We start from the raw sequence: 21913 nt of genomic DNA on the forward strand, positions 1-21913 counted from the left end.
TGAAGGGTGCTGGAATACCCACTGGATTCGGCGTGGGAAGGAGTAATGGCACGTGAGTAATAAAGTTGCCCAATGTCTTTAAACGCACCTTCTTTTGTCTTTCAGATGCGGGATGCAGCGCCGAAGGCCTCCGGAGCGTGCGAAGAGCTGGTAAGCTTTTGTCTTTCAGATGCCGGAATGCAGTGCGAAGACCTCCGGAGCATGCGAAGAGTAGGTAAGCCTTTGTCTTTCAGATGCCGGAATGCAGCGCGAGGCGTTGGTGACAGCCGATGGACCAGGTAAGAGATGCGCTGCCACTGAAGACCGTAGTGCTAACCTGTTCTTTCTTTGTCTTTACAGGTGCTGCTGAAGACTGGATTCCAGGATGGTAAGCCTTTTTCCCTTAGGCCCAGGATCAGAAGCAGAAGACACGATGAGCGTTCTGCTGCAGAGAATGCAGAATAACGCAAAGCAAGATTCATCCATCGGGTGTGGTTTAAATAGCCTCCTGTAGTGCTTAGGTGTCTCCTTCCACAGCCACGCCTAGGTAAGAAAAGAGTTCCTGCTTTCCAGAAGAGTTCCAGTGTTCTGAACCTAGGGAGTGGCTCCTGCCCCACCCAACAGGAAAAGTAGTCCCAAACAGAAGAGGATCAGGGGTTCAACTGGCAGGTAAGTAAGCAGCATGGTCTGCTGCAGGTAAGTCCACCCAAGCATTATGAGCCCGGCGCTTCCAGCGCTGGGACTGGGCATCTTTATGAGCCTGGTGCCACTGGTCCCAATTGGGACTGGCTGGCACTCGGAACCGGGGTTATGGGTCTGCTTCCAAGGGAGTCGGGCAAGTCCTGATCTTTTGGAAGCAGAGATCATGACAGCACCCCCCCTCAAGGCCCCTCCCAAACCGGGCTTCTCCGGGGGTTTGGGCTTGTTAGGAAATGTTCGATGAAATCTTTTGATTAGACGAGGCGCGTGGACATATTCTGCAGGTTCCCAGGATCTTTCTTGGGGACCGTAGCCTTTCCAGTCAATCAGGTAAAATAGTTTAGATTTGGAGATCTTGGAATCCAGGATGCTTTTGACTTCAAACTCGAGTTCTCCATCAACTAGAATAGGTTTTGGAGATGTAGTTAGTCGGGTTTGAGGTTGCACGGGTTTTAATAGAGAGACGTGGAAGACCGGATGTATCTTCATGTGAGGGGGCAAGTCCAACTTGACCGCTACTGGATTTACTATGGTAGTGATGGAATAGGGACCAAGGTATCTTGGGTTGAATGTGCCTGGTCCTTTTAGAGGTAGATATTTGGTGGATAACCAGACTTGATCTCCTACTTGATATTGGGGGGGCTTCCTTCCGATGTTGGTCTGCTCCTTTCTTGTATTGTTCTTTAGCCCTTTGAAGGTGAGAAACAGCTTCCTTAAAGGCTTGGGTGATTGTAGAATGCAGGTGGTCTACTGCTGGTGTTCCAAGATCTTGGGGTGGATCCAACTCCGAGGTTCGAGGGTGACTACCGTATAAAAGAAAAAACGGGGTCTTCCCAGTTCCCGAGTGGACAGAGTTATTGTAGGCATATTCGGCTATCCAAAGGATATCTTTCCAAGTTTTTTCAGTTTGTTGTAGCATGCAGCGCAAATACTGTTCCAGAGTTTGATTGGTCCTCTCGGTTTGTCCGTCGGTTTGAGGGTGCTGGCTGGTCGAAAGTCTCACATCAATTTGAGCCGACCGACAGCAACTTCGCCAAAAATGAGAAATAAATTGACTACCTCGATCCGAAATTAGAACTGAAGGAAAACCGTGCAGTCGGACGATGTTTTCGAGAAATTCTCGGGCCAGAGTTGCTGCTGTTGGTAAGCCTTTGAGTGGAATGAAATGCGCCATCTTGGAGAATAGGTCCACGATTACTAGGATCGTATTGTATCCGGAGCATGGAGGTAGATCGGTGATGAAGTCCATAGAAAGCGTATGCCAAGGGCGAGGCGGGATGTCAATAGGGCGTAAGAGGCCGGCTGGTTTTTCCTTTTGACTCTTGTTTTGGGCGCATACTCCACAGGACATTATAAAGTCTCTGATATCTTTTTTCCAAGACGGCCACCAGAAGTAGCGCTTGATCTTTTCCGAGGTCTTGGTCATACCGGGATGTCCTTCCATTAAAGAATCGTGATAACAAGAGATTACCTTTTTCTGTAAATCTGTGCTGGGCAGGTATAACCGTTCTTGGAAATATAATAGGTTGTCCTTCACCGTAAAGTCCTTTCCCTGCAGATGCCAATTCTGTATGTCTGCTGGAGTTACCAGTAGCCTGGCTTTATCCTTAACTTCCTCTATGGATTGTGTGGCGATTACACCTAGAATTCTTTGTTCGGGAATGATAGGTACAGGTTTAGGATTGATCAAATGTTCTTCCACTCCCATCCGAGAAAGGGCATCAGCTTTACCGTTTTTTGTACCAGGTCGATAGGTAATTATGAAGTCAAACTGGGCAAAGAATAGTGCCCAACGGAGTTGCCTAGAGGATTGAGCTTTTGCGGTTTTTAAATATTGCAGGTTTCGGTGATCTGTAATCACAGTAAGGTTGTGTCGGGCCCGCAGAAGATAATGCCGCCAAGCCTTAAAGGCAGACTTGATAGCTAGAAGTTCTTTATCAGTAATAGTGTAATTGATTTCAGGAGGCGAGAATTTGCGGGCCCAAAATGCCACGGGATGCAACTGATTGGTTACTGGGTCCTTTTGTGATAGAACTGCCCCCATGGCAAGGCTCGAAGCATCAGTTTCAACGATGTAGGGGAGTTCTGGGCGAGGATGTTTTAAGATCGGTGCAGAGATAAATCTAGTCTTCAAATTCTGGAAAGCTTGTTCCGCCTCGGTAGACCATTCAAAACGTTTGTTTTTCTTTAACAAGGCGGTGATGGGCTGGACTATTCGAGAGAATTCGGGGATAAACCTGTGGTAAAAGTTAGCGAAGCCTAACATGCTTTGAACACCTTTTACGGAGGATGGCGATGGTCATTTGAGAATCGACCTTCTTTGAATCCATACGCACTCCGCTAGGTGATAATATGAATCCCAAGAATTCAACTTCAGTCACGTTGAAAACAAAATTTTCCAACTTAGCGAAAAGTTTGTGTTGACGCAATCTCTCGAGTACCATTTTCACGTGTTTCCGATGTTCAGTTTCCGATGAAGAATAAACGAGGATGTCGTCAATGTAAACAACAACACACACATCTATGAGCTCTCTGAGGACATCGTTCATAAAATATTGAAAGGCGGCCGGGGCATTGCAAAGTCCGAAGGGCATGACCTGATATTCAAATAGCCCATACTTGGTGCGGAAGGCCGTCTTCCATTCATCGCTCTCTTTTACTCGTACCAAGTGGTAGGCTCCTCTAAGATCCAGCTTTGTATATATGCATGCTTTTCTGACTTGGTCCAGGAGTTCAGGGATTAAAGGTAACGGATATCTATTCTTAACGGTGATCTGGTTCAGGGCGCGATAATCTATACAAGTTCTAAGGTCCCCTTCTTTTTTTGGAACGAAGAACAAAGCTGAGGAAGCAGGGGACTTGGAAGGACGAATAAACCCATTCGCTAGGTATTGATCCAGGTATTGTCGGAGGTGAAGATTCTCAGGCTCGGTGAGGGCATAAATTCTACTACAAGGAGGAGTAGATCCAGGTATCAGGTCTATCTGGCAGTCATAAGACCTATGAGGAGGTAGAGAGTTAGCCTGATCCTTCCGGAAAACATCTTGGAATTCTAGGTATTCAGGAGGTAACTGAGGAGCCTCCGAGGAAATTGCTGCCAGTGCAACACCAGGTCGAGGGTGACAAGTAGAGACACATTCTGGAAACTGAACCGTTCTTGCTCGCCAATCGATCTGAGGATTGTGCTTCTCTAACCAAGGAATTCCTAGAATAATCTGGAACTGAGGGGCCTTGATCACATCGAACACGATCTTCTCATGGTGTCCATCTTGACTTACTAGCGTCACTTCTTGGGTGGTATGCATTACTGGTCCGGAGGCTATCTCCGTGCCATCCACCGTAGTAATGACGTCCTTTACAGCCTTTGGACAAAGAGTCAGATTCATCCTCAAAACCATTTCATGATCCACATAATTGCCGATGGCACCGCTGTCGACGTAAGCTTCAATCGCATGTAATCGATCCGGATGTTCAGGGCTAATGAGGACCATAGGTATCACGAAATGCGAGGTCACGGAACTGGTTTTAACGCTCGGCAAGAGGACCTCTATTCTTGTCGGGCGAGGTTGTTTCCCTGCTCAGAGTTTGTGACCCTGGTAACTGCAGCTCCTACTGCCTTCTTGGCTGGTTTCACCGGACAGTCTCGAAGAAAGTGCCCAGAGTTTCTGCAATAGAGGCATAATTGCCGCTGTTTTCTCCTTTCCCGCTCCTTTTGTGTTAGTGGTCCTTTCAGGCCCCCTATTTGCATGGGTTCCCCGGAGTCTACTCCTTTGGTAGGAGTTGGTGGTTTGGAAAATACTCGAGCATCAAACTTGGAACGATCGGCCTTCCTGTTCTGCAGTCTGTGGTCAATTTGAACGACTAAGTCAATATAGTCCGAACAGTCTTGCGGGGGATTCACTACTTGGGCTAACACATCTTTGAGCTCTCCACGTAGACCTCTATAAAACAGCGTAATCCTTTTGTCCTCAGGCCATCGAGTTTCCACTATCAGTCTGTTGAAAGACGCAATATAAGCCAAAAGGTCTTGATTATCCTGTCGCAATGAAAGGAGCTCATTGTCCAAGGCCTGCCCCTGTGAATGTCTTGCAAACAGTTTTTCCATACTGAGCTGAAAAGCTTGAAAATCATGGAGAACCGGATCATCTTGATTAACTAGAGGGAGCGACCAGTCTGCCGCATTGCCACTAAGGTACGAAAGCACGAAAGCTACCTTAGCTTGATCAGTTGGAAAGGCTGCTGGCCAGCATAAGAAATGCAACCGGCACTGATTGATAAATACTGCAAACCTCTTTGGGTCACCAGAAAAACGTTCGGGCGGAGCCAGAGGTACATTCCCAGGTAGGTTGATCTGCACTGGGTTCGTAGAGGATGTTGAAGTAAGATTTGCCCCTGATGCGGGTAAGAGTTTGTCCGGCTTGTGACTGTAGCAATTGTCTAGCGAGAACGTCTGTTCGCTCCTTGGAAATAATCAGTTCCCTTCTTAGAGCATTCGTTTCCTGACGGGCTGCATGCACTTCTGCTCTTAGTTCCCCAAGTAACTGGGCTTGCTGGTCGGTATCCGAGGTTTCCATAGCGCCTGGGTGGGAGTTTTGCGATAGGCTTTGCGTTCTGTAACGCTCACCTGATTCCCGCAGAGGCGCCGGTCTTGACTGGGTGAATGCCGTATCTTCAAAGGTGATGTGTAACACACGGTTGGCTCTTTGGGCTGGACCTCTGTGCACTGTATGTCTGACTCGAAGAGTAAGATGTCTGCAGATAGAAAATATGGGATTAATGAACTGGGGTTATTGGGTGCCTCTCTCCTCTTCCCTTTCTCTTCTCCTGTAGAACCCCAAAGGTTAACACCCTCACCTTAGGTAAGTGAACGCCGAGCTCTCCATCTGCCTCGGGGCAGGGTGCCGTAACCAGTTTCTTCACTGGATAAGGGTGCAGGTCTCTTGACCTCAGAGGACTGCTGTCCGTCGTTAACTGCACGAACGGTAAGTTCTGGGCACTTCAAATGTCTTAAAAGTCTTTTGTAATGATATCTCGTTTTGCAGGGTTCCGGCGAAGGCGGATGGCGGGCTGATGAGAGTTGAGGATCGAACCCGCGTGAGGAATAGAAGCGCCTGGAAGCACGTAAGTAAGCGCTTGTAGCCTGCTTCACGATGCGCACTAACTGTCCCTTTTATCTTGCAGGTACAAGTTCGGAGCTTTAGAGAAGCTGAAGGGTGCTGGAATACCCACTGGATTCGGCGTGGGAAGGAGTAATGGCACGTGAGTAATAAAGTTGCCCAATGTCTTTAAACGCACCTTCTTTTGTCTTTCAGATGCGGGATGCAGCGCCGAAGGCCTCCGGAGCGTGCAAAGAGCTGGTAAGCTTTTGTCTTTCAGATGCCGGAATGCAGTGCGAAGACCTCCGGAGCATGCGAAGAGTAGGTAAGCCTTTGTCTTTCAGATGCCGGAATGCAGCGCGAGGCGTTGGTGACAGCCGATGGACCAGGTAAGAGATGCGCTGCCACTGAAGACCGTAGTGCTAACCTGTTCTTTCTTTGTCTTTACAGGTGCTGCTGAAGACTGGATTCCAGGATGGTAAGCCTTTGTTCCCTTAGGCCCAGGATCAGAAGCAGAAGACACGATGAGCGTTCTGCTGCAGAGAATGCAGAATAACGCAAAGCAAGATTCATCCATCGGGTGTGGTTTAAATAGCCTCCTGTAGTGCTTAGGTGTCTCCTTCCACAGCCACGCCTAGGTAAGAAAAGAGTTCCTGCTTTCCAGAAGAGTTCCAGTGTTCTGAACCTAGGGAGTGGCTCCTGCCCCACCCAACAGGAAAAGTAGTCCCAAACAGAAGAGGATCAGGGGTTCAACTGGCAGGTAAGTAAGCAGCATGGTCTGCTGCAGGTAAGTCCACCCAAGCATTATGAGCCCGGCGCTTCCAGCGCTGGGACTGGGCATCTTTATGAGCCTGGTGCCACTGGCGCCAGGACAGGGTCCAAAAGGTCCCAATTGGGACTGGCTGGCACTCGGAACCGGGGTTATGGGTCTGCTTCCAAGGGAGTCGGGCAAGTCCTGATCTTTTGGAAGCAGAGATCATGACAATTCCCTCTCCAATGCCAGCTCACCTCCTGCAATCCCCCATTACCTACCTTTGTGATCACCTACATAAAACATTCTTAATTCCCTTCTTTTTCTGGACATTGTCTCGTCTCTTTGTCCCTCTCACCACCTACACCCCCTTCTCTGCCCCGCTTCTCGTATAGCACCTATTTCTCTCTGCCCTCCTCACCTCTTGTAGCTCTTGCTTCCCTATCCGTATTCACACCTCTTGCAGGCCTGCTATTTTCTGTCACTATTTTTTAAGATGGATTTCTAGAATCTGGCCTGGTGGAGGCCACCATAGATATAATGAAGAGGAAACTCTGAGAGGTTAGCGCAAAGCCAATCAAGGTGGCAATGGAAAGCAGTTAAGGCTATTCAGGGGCCCACATTGAGTCCACATAGTTAAGTACACAATAGTTCAATTAAGACAGGAATATATACAAATAAAATGTTTATTCTAGGCCTTAAATACACACTGAAAATAGCAGGTGATATTATTGCACAATGCTCAATAATAAACACAAATATTCACCATAGGTTCTTAAAATGCATTCAATTACTTAAATCAGCACAGGGTGTTGGTGCATTAATGCAGCAAAGATGGAAACAAGTCACAAATGATTTTCCCCAACTTCAGCAGTGCAATCCATACGACGTCTGGGGCCTTGTGCCCAAAATTGACAGGAACCACAATGCGTCTCCCCAGAATGTATCTGTAACTAGGAAGTTAGTGTGTTGGTGGTGGATTAAAAAAGCTGGACACTGGGGGGTCACCAAGAGGCCTGTTGAAATTGATTATGAAGCTTCATGATAAGACTGGTATTACAGTATGGTTGAATTGCGCTGGGCACCTGTCACAAATGATTCCAACAAGCTCAGGACTTAGGCAGGAGTGTGTTCTAGCCCCCTCCTTATTTAATCTGTATGTATCAGACATTCACAAAAGCTTAGCACTTGCAGCCCTCGTTTCCCCCGAGAGCAGGTAGGGAGAAGGTGTCATGGTTGGCCTATGCCGATGATTTCCTTCTTTTCAACAACACCAGAGTTGGCTTGCAGAGATTGTTGAGGGCTTTTGAGAGTTACGCTACACACAATCATCTGTTGATTAACCCTAGTAAGAAAAAGATCTTGAAATTATCGAGGGGAAGGAAAAAAATAAAGTCGGTTGGACCTTGGCAGGCGCAAGAATTGAATGTGCAAGGAGTCTTGTGTAGTTGGGTTTCTATGTAAATGCTCAAAAGGCAAATTGCTTGGTGAATGAACTTGTAAGGTTCAATAGAAAGTTCGGTAAATTCTAAATTAGGCCGGCAATCTCTTGAATTGTGGAATGATGGTATGCATCAAACTTTAGACCTTGTAAAAGCAAATCGTTGGCGCAGAGTCAGTCCTGCTGCCGGCTATCCGGTATGAGCTGGGGCATCCATCCCTGAGAATAAGAGTTACCTGGAGAATGTTAGCTCTATTTAGGGGCATTTAGGGTTCCCAGGTAAATGCACTGTATGGAGTAATGAAACATTATATGGAGTTGAGTGTATGCTCTGGAGGGAATTATGGGTACTTAATACAATTAAAAAATTGTTGTGAAAATATGCTGATTGAACTGAATCTGGAGTTGGATGATCTGCTACTAACCCCTGACCGGGTAAAGAAAGCGTTGTTTGATTATGATTGGACAGGTACAATTGATGCTTTCCACGCGTATCCTTCTATTGGATCACTTGACAGAAGAAGATATTAAGAAAGAAAAAAAAAAAAAAAAAGAGTGCCTTCAACACTATTTAAATCTGTTTCCAAATTGTTATCTTCTTGACCTCTCCTCTGCCTTTGACACAGTAAACCACAACATCCTGATCGCACGTCTGCATGACACCCTGGGAATCACAGGTCAGGCTCTGGCATGTTTAATCTCCTTCCTTTCTGACCTTTACCTCGCTCATATCCGATTGTCTGTCCACAATTCAGTCATGGTGTGCTGCAAATGACCTCTGCCTCAACGCCAGTAAGACTGAGATAATTCACCTTGGGACTCCTGCTCCCGCTTTCCCACTCTCATTCTCACTTTCACTCTGGCCGGCCTCCCTTGGCCCTGTGCCCGCACGCACCTGCGAGGCATAAAACCTTGGGGTCATCTTCGACTCCACTCTCTCCTTCTCCACTCACATTTCGGACATCTCTAAAAAGTCCAACTACCAGTTACACCTCCTCGGAGGTACTTTTCCTTTTCTCACCTTCCCCCAGCGACTCACTGTCTCTCCAGAGCCCTGGTTCTCTCAAGGCTGTACTACTGCAACAGCCTCTTTCTCAACCTCCCTGCCTCTGCTCTGCGCCCTCTGCAACTCATCCGGAACAGAACCGCGAGACTTATCCTTTGCCTCAAGCCCAGGGACCGCATTGCTCCGGCACTGGAATCACTCCACTGGTTCCCTGTGGCTGCAATGATCAAGTTCAAGACCCTCTGCATTATCCAGAAGGCTTTCTGGGGCCTGGGACCTACCTATCTGCAATGTTACCTACCTAAATACTGTCCTTCCTGAGCCCTCCGCTCATCTACCTTCAACCTTCTGCAAGTGAGCTGGTTCTCCAAGCAGAGATTCAGAGGGATATCTGTATCCCCTACATGGGGCCTCCGACTGGAATAGCCTCCATGCTGCACTCTGTCTTGAGCCTGATCTCCTTAAGATCCGTAAACTCCTAAGACATTCCTCTTCCTTCTCTCGCCCTCCACCCTGCTAACCTTTCTCTCCGCTCTATCCCCTTCTCCCTCCTTTTCCGTGCAGCCTGCTGACTGGCCACCTGGTGTACCTCAGAGTCTCAGATGTCCCAGACAACCCTTGCCAGTCCTCTCGCACTTGCCTCCAGGCCTTGCACTTGCCTGATCGGCACTTAACCAAGCTCCTGACTGACTGGGAGCACTTGGTTCCCTCCACCACCCTCCCCCCACCCTGTGCAATTGCCCCCCCTCCTGTACCCGTCTGTGCACTTGCACAATCTGAATGCACCATGCCTTGAAGATCGTCTATCTGTTTTTCCCTTGTCTCCCCTCCTTGCATGGGGGCACCTCAATGCACTTGGAAAAAGTGCAGAATCGTCGTCAGACATATTTGCTGTTACCTACACGTTAATTGTATTACAGGCACTTGTTCCATGCACCCACTCTGCCCGTGCAAACTTGCATCGTTCAGAATCTCAAGGGCTCTGAATGACTGCCCCCCCCCCCTTGTTCCCTCCCTCCTTCAGCACTTTGAAACACTTGCTTTGTATATAGACACTTTACAAATAAACAATGCCATACCAAACCATACAAATCCGCGTACCAAGCCAAACCACTATAGAGTATGCCATCTTGGGCTCACAAAGAGACCAATTGGCCAGAACAGCCCTTCTAAGGCCTGTCTCATGGCTTCCCGAAACAAGAAGAAGAGGGTTTAACCCATTAGTACTCCAATGGCTATCATAAAGGTCCATTGTCCTACTAATGCTGTAAATCAGCTTGCACCCCCGGTGAAGCCAAAACGAAATATTAGCTTCTGCAAGCCTACTGTAACGCTCACCTGATTCCCGTAGAGGCGCCGGTCTTGACTGGGCGTATACCGTATCTTCAAAGGTGATGTGTAACACACGGCTGGCTCTTTGGGCTGGACCTCTGTGCACTGTATGTCTGGCTCGAAGGGTAAGATGTCTGCAGATAGAAAATGTGGGATTAATGAACTGGGTTATTGAATGTCTCTCTCTTCTTCCCTTTCTCTTCTCCTGTAGAACCCCAAAGGTTAACGCTCTCACCTTAGGTAAGTGAACGCCGCGCTCTCCATCTGCCTCGAGGCAGGGTGCTGTAACCAGTTTCTTCACTGGATAAGGGGAGCAGGCCTCTTGACTTCAGAGGACTGCTGTCCGTCGTTTACTGCACGAACGGTAAGTTTCGAGTAATTCTAATGTCTTTAAAGTCTTTAGTAATGATGTCTCTTGTTTTGCAGGGTTCCGGCGATGGCGGATGGCGGGCTGAAGTGAGTTGAAGATGGAGCCCGTGTGATGAATAGAAGCGCCTGGAAGCACGTAAGTAAGCGCTTGTTGCCTGCTTCACGATGCGCTCTAACTGTCTTTTTATTTTGCAGGTACAAGTTCGGGGCGGCTGCAGGGTGCCGGAATACCCACTGGGTTAGATGTGGAAAGGAGTAATGGCACGTGAGTATTAAAGTTCCCCAATGTCTTTAAACGCACCTTGTTTTGTCTTTCAGATGCGGGATGCAGCGCCGAAGGCCTCCGGAGCGTGCGAAGAGTTGGAAAGCTTTTGTCTTTCAGATGCCGGAATGCAGCGCGAGGTGACAGCCGATGGACCAGGTAAGTGAAGAGCTGTCACTGAAGACCGTAATGCTAACCTGTTCTTTCTTGTCTTTATAGGTGTTGCTGAAGACTGGATTCAGAATGGTAAGCCTTTTTCCTTAGGCCCAGGATCAGATGCAGAAGACACGATGAGCGTTCTGCTGCTGAGGATGCAGAATAACGCAAAGCAAGATTCATCCATCGGGTGTGGTTTAAATAGCCTCCTGTAGTGCTTAGGTGTCTCCTTCCACAGCCACGCCTAGGTAAGAAAAGAGTTCCTGCTTTCCAGAAGAGTTCCAGTGTTCTGAATCTAGGGAGTGGCTCCTGCCCCACCCAACAGGAAAAGTAGTTCCAAACAGAAGAGGATCAGAGACTCAACTGGCATGCAAGTAAGCAGCATGGTCTGCTGCAGGTAAGTCCACCCAAGCATTATGAGCCCGGCACTTCCAGCGCTGGGACTGGGCATATTTATGAGCCTGGTGCCACTGGCGCCAGGACTGGGTCCAAAAGGTCCCAATTGGTACTGGTTGGCATTCGGAACCTGGGTTATGGATCTGCTTCCAAGGGAGTTGGGAAAACCCTGACCTTTTGGAAGCAGAGATCATGACACCTACCCCCAAAACCAATGTCGAGAGATAAAATAAACTTAAAGCAAACATGGGGTGCCTGAGAGGCTCCCCTTGTACTGGCCGCCCTATAAGCAACCAATATCATAGACATGAAGGTAAAAAAGCTTGTAGTGCAGGGTGACTTCAGCAGAAGTCCTTCTAACCACCAAAGTACAATAGAAACCCCGGAAAATGAAGAGGGAAAAAGCAGAGAGTACAGGGCCCATACAATGACACTACAGACCCTCCAAAAAATGAACTCTGCTCTACGACCCCAACATATTATCCAGTGAGGGAGAGCTTGGCCATCTGCTGAAGTCCTGGAGAATATAGCTGAGCCAGATGCAGCCCTAACCAAGGGAGGAGGAGGCACAGCTCAGGGTTCAAGATTTTAGACTCAGAGAGGTCAAGACAACCAAGGGCACCAGGAGTGGTTGTGCAAGGTGTTTTGCAGTAGCCCTAGTAAAGCAATGAAGCATTCTGATCAGGACCATCTAAGCCAAAAAAGACCCTGCAAGACTGTCAATAACGAAATGCAGAGACACTTAAATCACCAGAGAATGTTAGTAACTGTCTGCCACCAAGAGGATGGATTTACTCATGAGGGAGAGGGGGAAAGACTGAGGACCATGCTCTTAAGATAATAAAACATCTTTGCACCCACTTTGTGAGCTGCAAACCTGTGATCTTGGTTAAACCTTTCCCCTGCTATTTTGTTTGCTATTATTAAGCTTTTGTGATCCGACTTCGGGCTTTATGTTATTCGATACGGCGATTTTCAGAGAGTGGAAACAAGATTAAGGAGGAGGAATCAAGTTCACCACAGATGTAAATGCTTTCTGGAAAGATTCTTCAAATAAGGGATATATTACATTGCAGTCTCTGGCGCTTCTTAACATGGGAGGCCGTTCCAAGCCTGCAATCGCTACTACTGATAAGCTCCACTGAGTTGACAATCTTCCCAGCCAATTCTAAGGGGACCTCCACTGCCATACACAAACACAAACAAATGAGCATGGTCGAACAAAAACAGCACAATGTGACAAGACTTGTAAGGCACAAGGCTCAATATTTAGCATTTTAGATGCGCCCCACAATCTTGCGCTTTCCTCTGTTCCATTTAGTTTGGGAAGAACCACCAGTTTAGTTTCTTGCCAAAACACAGCAGTTAATGGAGTACAATAGATAGACTTTCTAGTAAGTTCTATTCTTAAATTTTGCTCTTCATTGGATGCATTATTCTCACCAACAGGCCGATCGGTCACCTGTCCCTTTCAAGCATAATAGATACTTAACATCAGAGAACACGCTTGTGTTCACAACTTTAACCACACACTCATAGATGTACTGTTGATTATAACAAACCTATTTTTTGAAACAATAAGGTTTAAACATATGTTATATGCTAAGGAACAAGCATTTGATATACCTAAAAATGCCTTGATTTGTTGTCTTTTGAATTGATACTGTGAAAATTGTCATTACCACGTGCACTAATGTATATTATTTGAATATTTCTGCTAAAAGAAAGTGTTGAAAATTGTTCTTTGTTGCCCCTGAAGAAGTGATTGCTCACGAAACGCGTTGGGCCACCATTAAAACAGCTAAACTTAACCAGAAAATTTGATTGGGTCTATTTTTCGGACTTGCAAACGAATCTCAAATATACATGAACTGTCTAATTAATGCTTTATAAATTAATGTATTTGCAGATAAGAATACAGATACAATAATAGTATTTTTTCAAAATCTTTAGGGCTCACTTTGAGCCACCAATAGTGTGCAGGGGACGGGAGTTCTTACAATTGGGAACTTGATTGTTTTTTTTATTACTGAAAATCACTCACACCTGACGTCCATTAAAACTACACACGGATAAAAGGCGTGGCACGAGAGCACACGAAGGAACAGCAGTTTCTAGTTGGCAGCTTAACGAGGGGAGAAAGACAGGAAACCAAGTAGGGTTCGTAAGAAGGAAATTACCCGTGACCTTTCTGGCAAGACGCCATTACTTTCAAGAAACCTTTGAGGCAGAAAGCGTAAGGCCAGGAAACCAGACTGAAGAATCCTGCATTGTGTGTCAGAGATACCGAAGGCCCTCCTGTGTAACTGACCAAGGCGGGGAGGATAGGCAGCAGCCCCCGTGGTATCGTTCTTGGCTCCAAGAACAAAGAAGCGCCAGAGAAATCAACACAGCTGTTGAGTTGTGGAGACCGATGCAATACCTATCTCTGTTGAAGTCAAGGTTGCAAGCGGCAACATTGATTGTTAAACGTGTGTGATGAAAGACACGAGCAAAGCTAAACTGCTGACTGCTGATGAATGTTTGAACTTGAGAAGGAAAGATACAATACCGTTGTCAGAGTGGTCCGGCACTGTGAATGTGCTCAATCGATGGTATCTAAAAGGTATCCTGCCTAAAGAAACGAAAGTATAGATTGATTAGAGCAATTGTGTGAAGTGAATCGAAGTGGTCCTGCAACGATTTAAGCAAAACCAATCGCTCATTCGAAAGTCTTCAATTGTGATATCAAGAGGATCCAAGCCCAAACGAGAGAGATCCATGTCAAGGGGATCCAAGCCCAAAAGAGGGAGATCCATATCAAGGGTATCCGAGCCCGAACAAGGGAGAACCATATCAAGAGGAACCGAGCGTGAATGAAGGGGATCCATATCAAGGGGATCCATATCAAGGGGATCCGAGCTGGAACGAGGGAGACCAAGTGTGAACACTGTGATAAAAAGGGGGTCTCAACATAAAGGTTGGAGGCCCATGATGAACATTGAAAGCGAGAACTTGTGCATGTGACAATCCTGATAAGAAGGCAACTTTGAGATTTGGTTGTTACGACAGACCCTCTGCAGTAAGAGACTGTTATTGGGAAAGAGGCTATGGCAGAAGGCCCTGATGTCTGAACTTTGAACTGTATCTGATGGCCGAGAAGCCAGAGTGTGTGTGAAGCGCGAACGTGCCGCCTTGGACTGTGCTGAAAACATGGGGAAGGGAAGTCAACTGCACAACCGTCCTGACATATTATTTCTTGCACACTTTTCTTTTTGCAAACATCATTGTCCCACAAGCTTTTGTATTTAGAAGTAAGGATTGGCAATAGGTTTATTAGTATAGGCCCTTTTATTTGACAGAGACTGGTCTAGGACAGCATTATTATTATTTGATGGTCGTAGCTTGCTCCCATCCTTAGATTTAGGTTTAGATAGGCATTCAACCAACCCATTTTAAGTTCAATAAACACCTTTGGACTGTGATCACTTGTGTCTGTCTTCACTGTTTGATACCATGCCTTTCTTACACACACGAGTCAGAGATAATAGCCCACCCTAATTTGAGAGTGTGGAAGGAAGGAGTTCATCGTACTGTCTCCAGGGTACTGCCAGAGTCTAGCATCAGCCCTTTTCTCCAGACTTAGCTAACCCAATTCTCATGGCAATGCATAGAAAGGTTAGGAGAGGTGACGTATCCCACTTAGACATAGGGCTGAAAACAGTCCTATGTCTAAATGCTGCGAGTTCATGCAAGAAGGCGAACCAAACCACAGCGTTCACTACATAGCAGACTGGACAGGGAGCACACCACCCTCACCCTAAAGACTGCATCCCACCAACCGGAGAACAGTTTGGTAGTCGCTCTCTTTCAAACGCTAGATCAAATAATCCATAGTCCATTCAGGCATCGCAGTGGTCAATCAACACAGGGAAGACTTCCAATACTATGGCATGGAGAAGAATGCCTCATGTCACTATATACAACATAATTGTCGAGTTCCAAAGGGAACAAGCCTTCCTAGCCAGCTTGCCCTTCCACAGCATGACCAGGTCCCTCCAGCCCCACAACGAGAACAGATATGCTAGATTCAACAGACATTTGAGATAGGGCCACAAGCTTCATCGTAAACATTTTGGGAAGACCCTAAATGCCTCAAAGTTACAAATCAAACCAGAATACTTTTTTTGCAATGATCACATCTAGTACGATGGGAACATCTAAGCTAAGGATGTATTGAAGGCCCACTAGATTGCAAAACCAAAATGAAAAAAATACAGTATACTTGCCAATGATTAACCAAAAACTGAAGCCAGGCTTCATGGCATGACGAGGTTGGTCAATATGACAGAAAATCAAAAGCAGTAAAATACAAATGAAATCACTTTCTATGGAAATATAAACACAGACCCTTTCTGTTCAACGTATGCTGTGGAATTGTTTTTTGAAATTACCTTTCACTGATATAGGGCCAACCAACGGCATTGCTTTCTTTTCTAGGAACTGCAAACTGTCAAACATGTTGGAGCCACAAATGTCAAAAGAACTTGGCTCTGTAGGCAAATAAGTACTCACTGACACTGGATGTACCAACACAGTCAATCCCTACCTTGACTCCTTCAGCGAGCCTCTTAGCTGTGTCCGAGGACAACTGGTAACGGATCATTGGGCACTTCTTCAAAGACAAGAGCAAAGCGGTCAGTCCTTGGGTTGTTCTTGACAGTTGAACAGGATCCCAGTTTCGTCCCTGATCAGGGAAATTAAAAAAAAATAGATGTATGCTGGAAGAACACCTACATTAAAAAGGATCTTCTATAAAGGAGACTGAGAGTTCAACAGTTTTAAAAAAGATCTGCATAATTTTGTGCTTAAAGGCGGCCATTTAAAAAACGGTGCCATTTCAGACTGGAGGACAGTTGCTTAGTAGCTAACGGGCGAGTAGTTAGTGGCTTCAATCCATTTCCTATTGTGCAGTCTGCATAATGTCACTTAAAGTTAGTAGATTCCTATACAATCCACTTAAAGGTTTCTGTAATGTCCAACTATAAATATACATTACAAAGATTATGATGTAGCTCATGAAACTACTAACTCAATTATAGCAAACGGGCAGAGCCAACCAATCATCTAAGCGGTACAATTGGCAATCATTGGGTTGTTTGCGGCCCTGCACCTATCCATCTATGGCACAGAGATTCAATGTTTCCAGTTCACACAGCATGTTACTGCATTCACTCATCTGCACAATTTCTATTTTGATCTACTCTGACCCTTACATCAGAATAATGCCTGAACTACACATCACTCAGAAAAGTCTGCAATTAACAGGAAAGAGATCCCCGAAAGACATGACCACCTTTCACTAAGGTTTATCAAATGCAAGTCCTTCACCTTTAATCAATGATCTTCTATAACCTTCATTTTTTCATTTTGTAAAATGAACTTTACTGGCAAAAGAAGAAGTGCGTCATTGTTAGATCACAAGAGTCAAAGTTAATAAGATGAAAAGGATATGCAAAAGAAATGCAGGCGATTTATACCCCACTAGCAGGAAATCAATGCCTGATCATGAAAGAGAATAATAACAGGTAAGTCACTACAATGCAGTAAATAGGAATATTGCTCTGTTCCATACCTGACAGCAGCCCAGAATGTTCAGAGAAAAAACATGTGGATTCACAGCAATGTAATCGCCATAAAATTCCTGTAAGAATCAAAACAAAATATTATATTTTAAGATTACATCTGCACTTTAATAACATTAAACAATAGGTGTTCTGTTACCCAAGCTGTACTATGGCTCTTATACCAATCACTTATTATTGAACTCTTCAATCCACTTGGACTGCCCAGAGAATTTGTCGGAATCTACAAATTACCAACTTATTGAGATGGTGGCATAAAAAGGAATTTATTTCTTCATTTTAATTAATTAGGGGCTTGGCTACAGAAATCTTCGTACTCGTCAACTGCTTCCGAGCAGAACAGTGGGAAGAGGAAAGGGATCATTGGGGGTTGCAGAGGGTGGGAGGATTGCACAATTCAATTCAAGTGCTACTTCAGTGTTCAGAGTGCCCCACTAGTAAAGACACATCTTGATTTGTTTATACAATCGAACAATGTCAAATCAGGTAAGTGCATACCTTGTTTCAGCTAAGGAACAGTCAATCCTACACTAGACAATGGAATACCACAACGCCAAAGGTGACTCTTCAACACATGAGTAGTCCTGGGAAAGGTACTCCTAAAGTCTGGGTCTGGAGTATGCTGTTTTCATCAATGTTATTGACTCAAAGTGCTTTAAAATACACAAATTGAGGGTAGTGGGGATTGCAAGAATTGAAGGTGGCACTTTCTGCTGAAGCACTGGTGTTGGCTCCCATCTAGCAGCCGATTCATCAAATAGGATCGGAACAATATGTGAGCAGCCGCAGTGACGCTTGAGGGTGAAGGCACCATACATTCTGGATCAAAGCAAAACAGAAGAGAAGGTGCTGTGGCGCGCGTATTCCAGCGTGACCCTCATTTCTCCATCTGAACCCTGCAAGACTGAGCCAAAGTGGACCTGACGCTCATGGTAGAGGGGAGCCACAAAACCCACAGGACCAACATTCTCCAAGCCGAAGACCTAACTAAGGGAGGTAGGCAGTGGCGCAACCACGGGCAACGAGGAACTGATGATATGTCATACTTTTCCAATGCTTAGTGGAGTCTGTGGCAAGGAGAAGCTTGGGTATGTGATCAGACCTGAAGGGCTGGCATGTGCAGGTGGCAATATTTGAGTCAGGCTGTGCCCTCTCTTCCCCCACTGCATGCATGCAGTGTGGTGCTTGCCTGGTGTGGGAGTGAAGATAAGCTGAGGTAGACAAGAAGGTGATTTGACCTCCTGCCCAGATTGGAATGGACTCGTGGGTGGAACAGCAGGGTTCATACCCTGGAATCCCAAGAGTTTTGTCAATCTGACCATGTGCAGTGTCCTCCATAGTGATCTTATAGTTAAAAGCAGAGAGATTTCAGAACTGCAATCTGATGGATCAGGATTTACAAGTCGCAGATAGGCAGGAAAGCCTGGAGATCATGGTCCATATTGTTCTTAAAGAGGTAGTGCAGATTGCAGCGACTGATAGGAGTGTGAGAGTCTGTAAGGCATTCAGGTTGCCTACTCGAGATCCTACGGGATAGCGAGCAAAGGCACATACTGTGATTGTGGTCATTGAGAATCCCCAGGTGAGAAAGCTGGTCTTTTAGACACTGTCCAAGAAACATGAATGGCGGTTTCAGGGTAGAAGGAGCTTACCTTTGCCTAATGTATCCAAGAAAACACAAACGCAGCAAGGAACTGAATGGCATTAAAAAGGAGTTCATACAAAGAGGGTTGAGGCATTAATGTTATGTGTATTAAGAAAGAGAAAGACATAGATATTTATGCAGGTGGAGGCAGCTCACACTCACTTATAGGAACTCCGATGAAACAAGGCCAATATGGCAACACCATATACTGTGCAAGAGAAGTGCTCTAGGAAGTGTGCTGTTCATGTTGGTGGTCATATGATCCATAACGTGACAACATGTTCATTTGACTAGACCCGCCTTGGGGATGATGTCTTTTCATCATCATCCGCATGGAGAGTAGCTATGTGTATTGCTTGAGGACGACTTTGTGTTGTACAAGTAAAGAAATGAGAAAACCGACAGCAGAAGTCTTAGATCCACAGAAGACTTCAGGCCAGTCCCACCTGATCTCTGACACAACCTGGTGGAGACAAAAGACGACAAGGAGGTTACTGCCAAAACATCCGGCAAGCATGAGTAGAGTGATCCGGGGGTATGAAATCAATAGAATTAAAGTTTCCAAGGGATGAGCTCTGTGCAGAGAAGCAAGAGAAACAGAGCAAGCAAGACAAGGACAACCACTGCCCACACGACAACAGGTGAAGAGGGAAAAGCCAGTGTATGTGCATCTGGACACTCAGAGAGCAAGAGGGGAGCATGGTCGAGAAGAGAGCCAGATGTGTAAATATTGAAGGAGTAAATCTCAACACTGGAAGAGCGAGGCCAGAGGGAATCTGACGAGATAACCAGTTGATGAAAACATGCTGTAAACTGGAAAATGGAATCTGAAATTCCCTGGGTAATGTGGGATATTTTAACCCATTCCAATGTGCCCCACTGCATTAATTCATAAATGGTGAAAGAAACCGCCCAAAATGGATGCGCTGACCACTACATGTGCCAAAATCTGCAAAACTGCGTTTGGGTCACAACCAAGGAAAGGCTGCACCCCTGCCACACACGGTCAAAGTGGGGGGGGCAGAATCCTCACTGCAGGTGCATGCCAGTGGGCTTTGCCACATTCAACATGGAACGAAACAGCAGAGGTGTGCTAAAAACCGAAACTGCCTTTTAAAAGGTAGTATTGGAACCTTCAAAGTGGTGTTTTGGCGCTACATCCATTTTATTTTCCAGTGAATCATTGAAATTAAAAGGGTACTGAAATAACAGATCTTTCAGGTGGCTCAGACTGACAGCAGCTAAGAAATGTATCTCATGAAAAACCAGCCCCGCAATATTTGTTTTCAGTTCCATGGGAAAAATGCAGCTAAAACTGGCAACATGTAACAATTTCAGTTGTGCACACCAAGCAAAGGCTGGATACATACATAAAGACTGCAAACAAATCCCAGCACTCAAGGGAAGAAATCATACTGAATCAAATGTATATGTACTGCATAGGAAAAATGGATTTAAAAGAACTCAGTTTAATGTGTTTATCCATGAAGAAAGTGCAAAATCGCCTGTTTTAGAATCATGTTTTGTTTAAAGGTTTAATTCTTTCAGAATGATTAGGGATTGCTAATGTAAACATCCATCGATAAACTATGTTCATTTTATTTGTTTTAATGAAAGATGTAGGTGAATCCTAAAGTTAACCCAGTCTTGAGTTGATTAACTATTTCAAAAAAACTACAATTCTGCTTTGACAGTCCTCAGCCTGGGAAAGAGTGACACTTTAGGTTGACATTTCACTGCTGGCAGGAAGGCCTAATTGCTATGGGGAGGCCTTGCATACTCAGAACAAAGGCCCTCATTAGACATTCCTCTTTGCTTCAGGCACAGGAAATAGAAGTCTTGGACACCCACCCTCCCAGACGAGGGGAAGGATGTGGAGGAGGCTTCTCAGTGAACTTCAAAGGACTGGCCATTTGCTCACTTGTGAAGAAAGAAAAAAAACCTGACTTGTGATTTTGGAGTTAATTTGCTTATTTTGCCAAGGAACTTCATGACATTTAAATTGGTGGCAAAAATAAGTAAAGGAAGGACAAGTACATACATTGAAATCTGAATCTATGATAGACATTTGAAGATTTGGTCGTTCTTACTGTGTAAGGAACAGAAGTTACGCCAAAAGACTAATTTCACCAAAACTATTAATGCTGCAAATCTAATATTTTGTAACCATGTTCTAGGGGTGATTGCACATATATGTACCTAATTAGGAATTGTTCGGCAAACCCTTTATGATTAAAATTGACAAAATTCAATAGAAAGATAACGCCAGGTCCTACCGACTAGGGAGTTAGAGGTAAATGTAACCCACAAAATATGTAATGTATGTGTCTGATTTTATTAGAGGGTAGTATTTGTGGGAAAGTTAGATTTTAGTCAAAATAACTGGGGGAGTTTCCCAATCCACATCATAAAATACGACAACCCTTTCTGCCATCCTACCAGCAAGGAGCAAGGAGGGAGCTGTGCCTTTGGCAATCAAAGCCTTGGGGGTGTGGGTTGTAAGTCTGCCCATACCATAAACTTAGTGATGTCATTTGGCAGGATATATAGAGGAACCTCACAACACACAAGACACCGATTCCTGACTCCATCCTGATTTCCGCGTGACGCTCTGTTCCTGACTTCTTCATCTTGCTACTGATTCCAGATTTCTTTACCAAGCCGAGGCCTCAGCATTTGCTGAACTCTTTTCAGGAAGGCCCAAATCCTGAACCATCCCAAATTTCAGGGAATCGATTTTGATCCAGTCTGGCTTGCCACCATTACGGCCTGCCTGCTGAAACTCGCATCCCACTGATCTACAGTGTCCAGCAACCAGAAGGGCCAATCCAATCCAGTCCAGTCAAGTCCAGTTTGAGCTGCCAGTCCAATGGACCAGAAACGCCCAGCTAGTTCTGGGTCTTCAGTGAGTTTCTCCTCTTTAAAGGGGTCTTGGCTCCAATGACTATCTGAAGAATGGCTACAGGAGTATTCCATTATCTCGAATTCAAGCTGGAGTTGCCCACATGCCCACCAATGGTAAAGATCTGCACCGTTTAAACTGGCATGGGCGGTCCAATTATGACAGCCTACAGGCACGATAGCTGCACAGCAACAGACACACTTTGGCCAGGATGTGGACTGGAACCAAGGAGTCCCAGTCACCACATCCGGTCAT

The 21913-nt window shown here is 45.6% G+C and overlaps 1 protein-coding gene across 1 annotated transcript in view; it reads right to left on the minus strand.

Moving 5' to 3' along the window:
• VPS45 (vacuolar protein sorting 45 homolog) overlaps positions 1-21913 on the minus strand; it is a 527429-nt gene that overhangs the window by 396259 nt on the left and 109257 nt on the right. Inside the window, exons 5-6 of the mRNA XM_069652302.1 lie at positions 17102-17170; positions 16076-16213 (exon numbers count right to left, since the gene is read on the minus strand). Of these exons, the coding sequence (XP_069508403.1) occupies positions 16076-16213; positions 17102-17170 (207 nt within the window). The remainder of the gene's footprint in view (positions 1-16075; positions 16214-17101; positions 17171-21913) is intronic.

Source organism: Ambystoma mexicanum, chromosome 1p, assembly GCF_040938575.1.
Source record: "Ambystoma mexicanum isolate Mex_15411 chromosome 1p, UKY_AmexF1_1, whole genome shotgun sequence".
NCBI lineage: Eukaryota > Metazoa > Chordata > Amphibia > Caudata > Ambystomatidae > Ambystoma > Ambystoma mexicanum.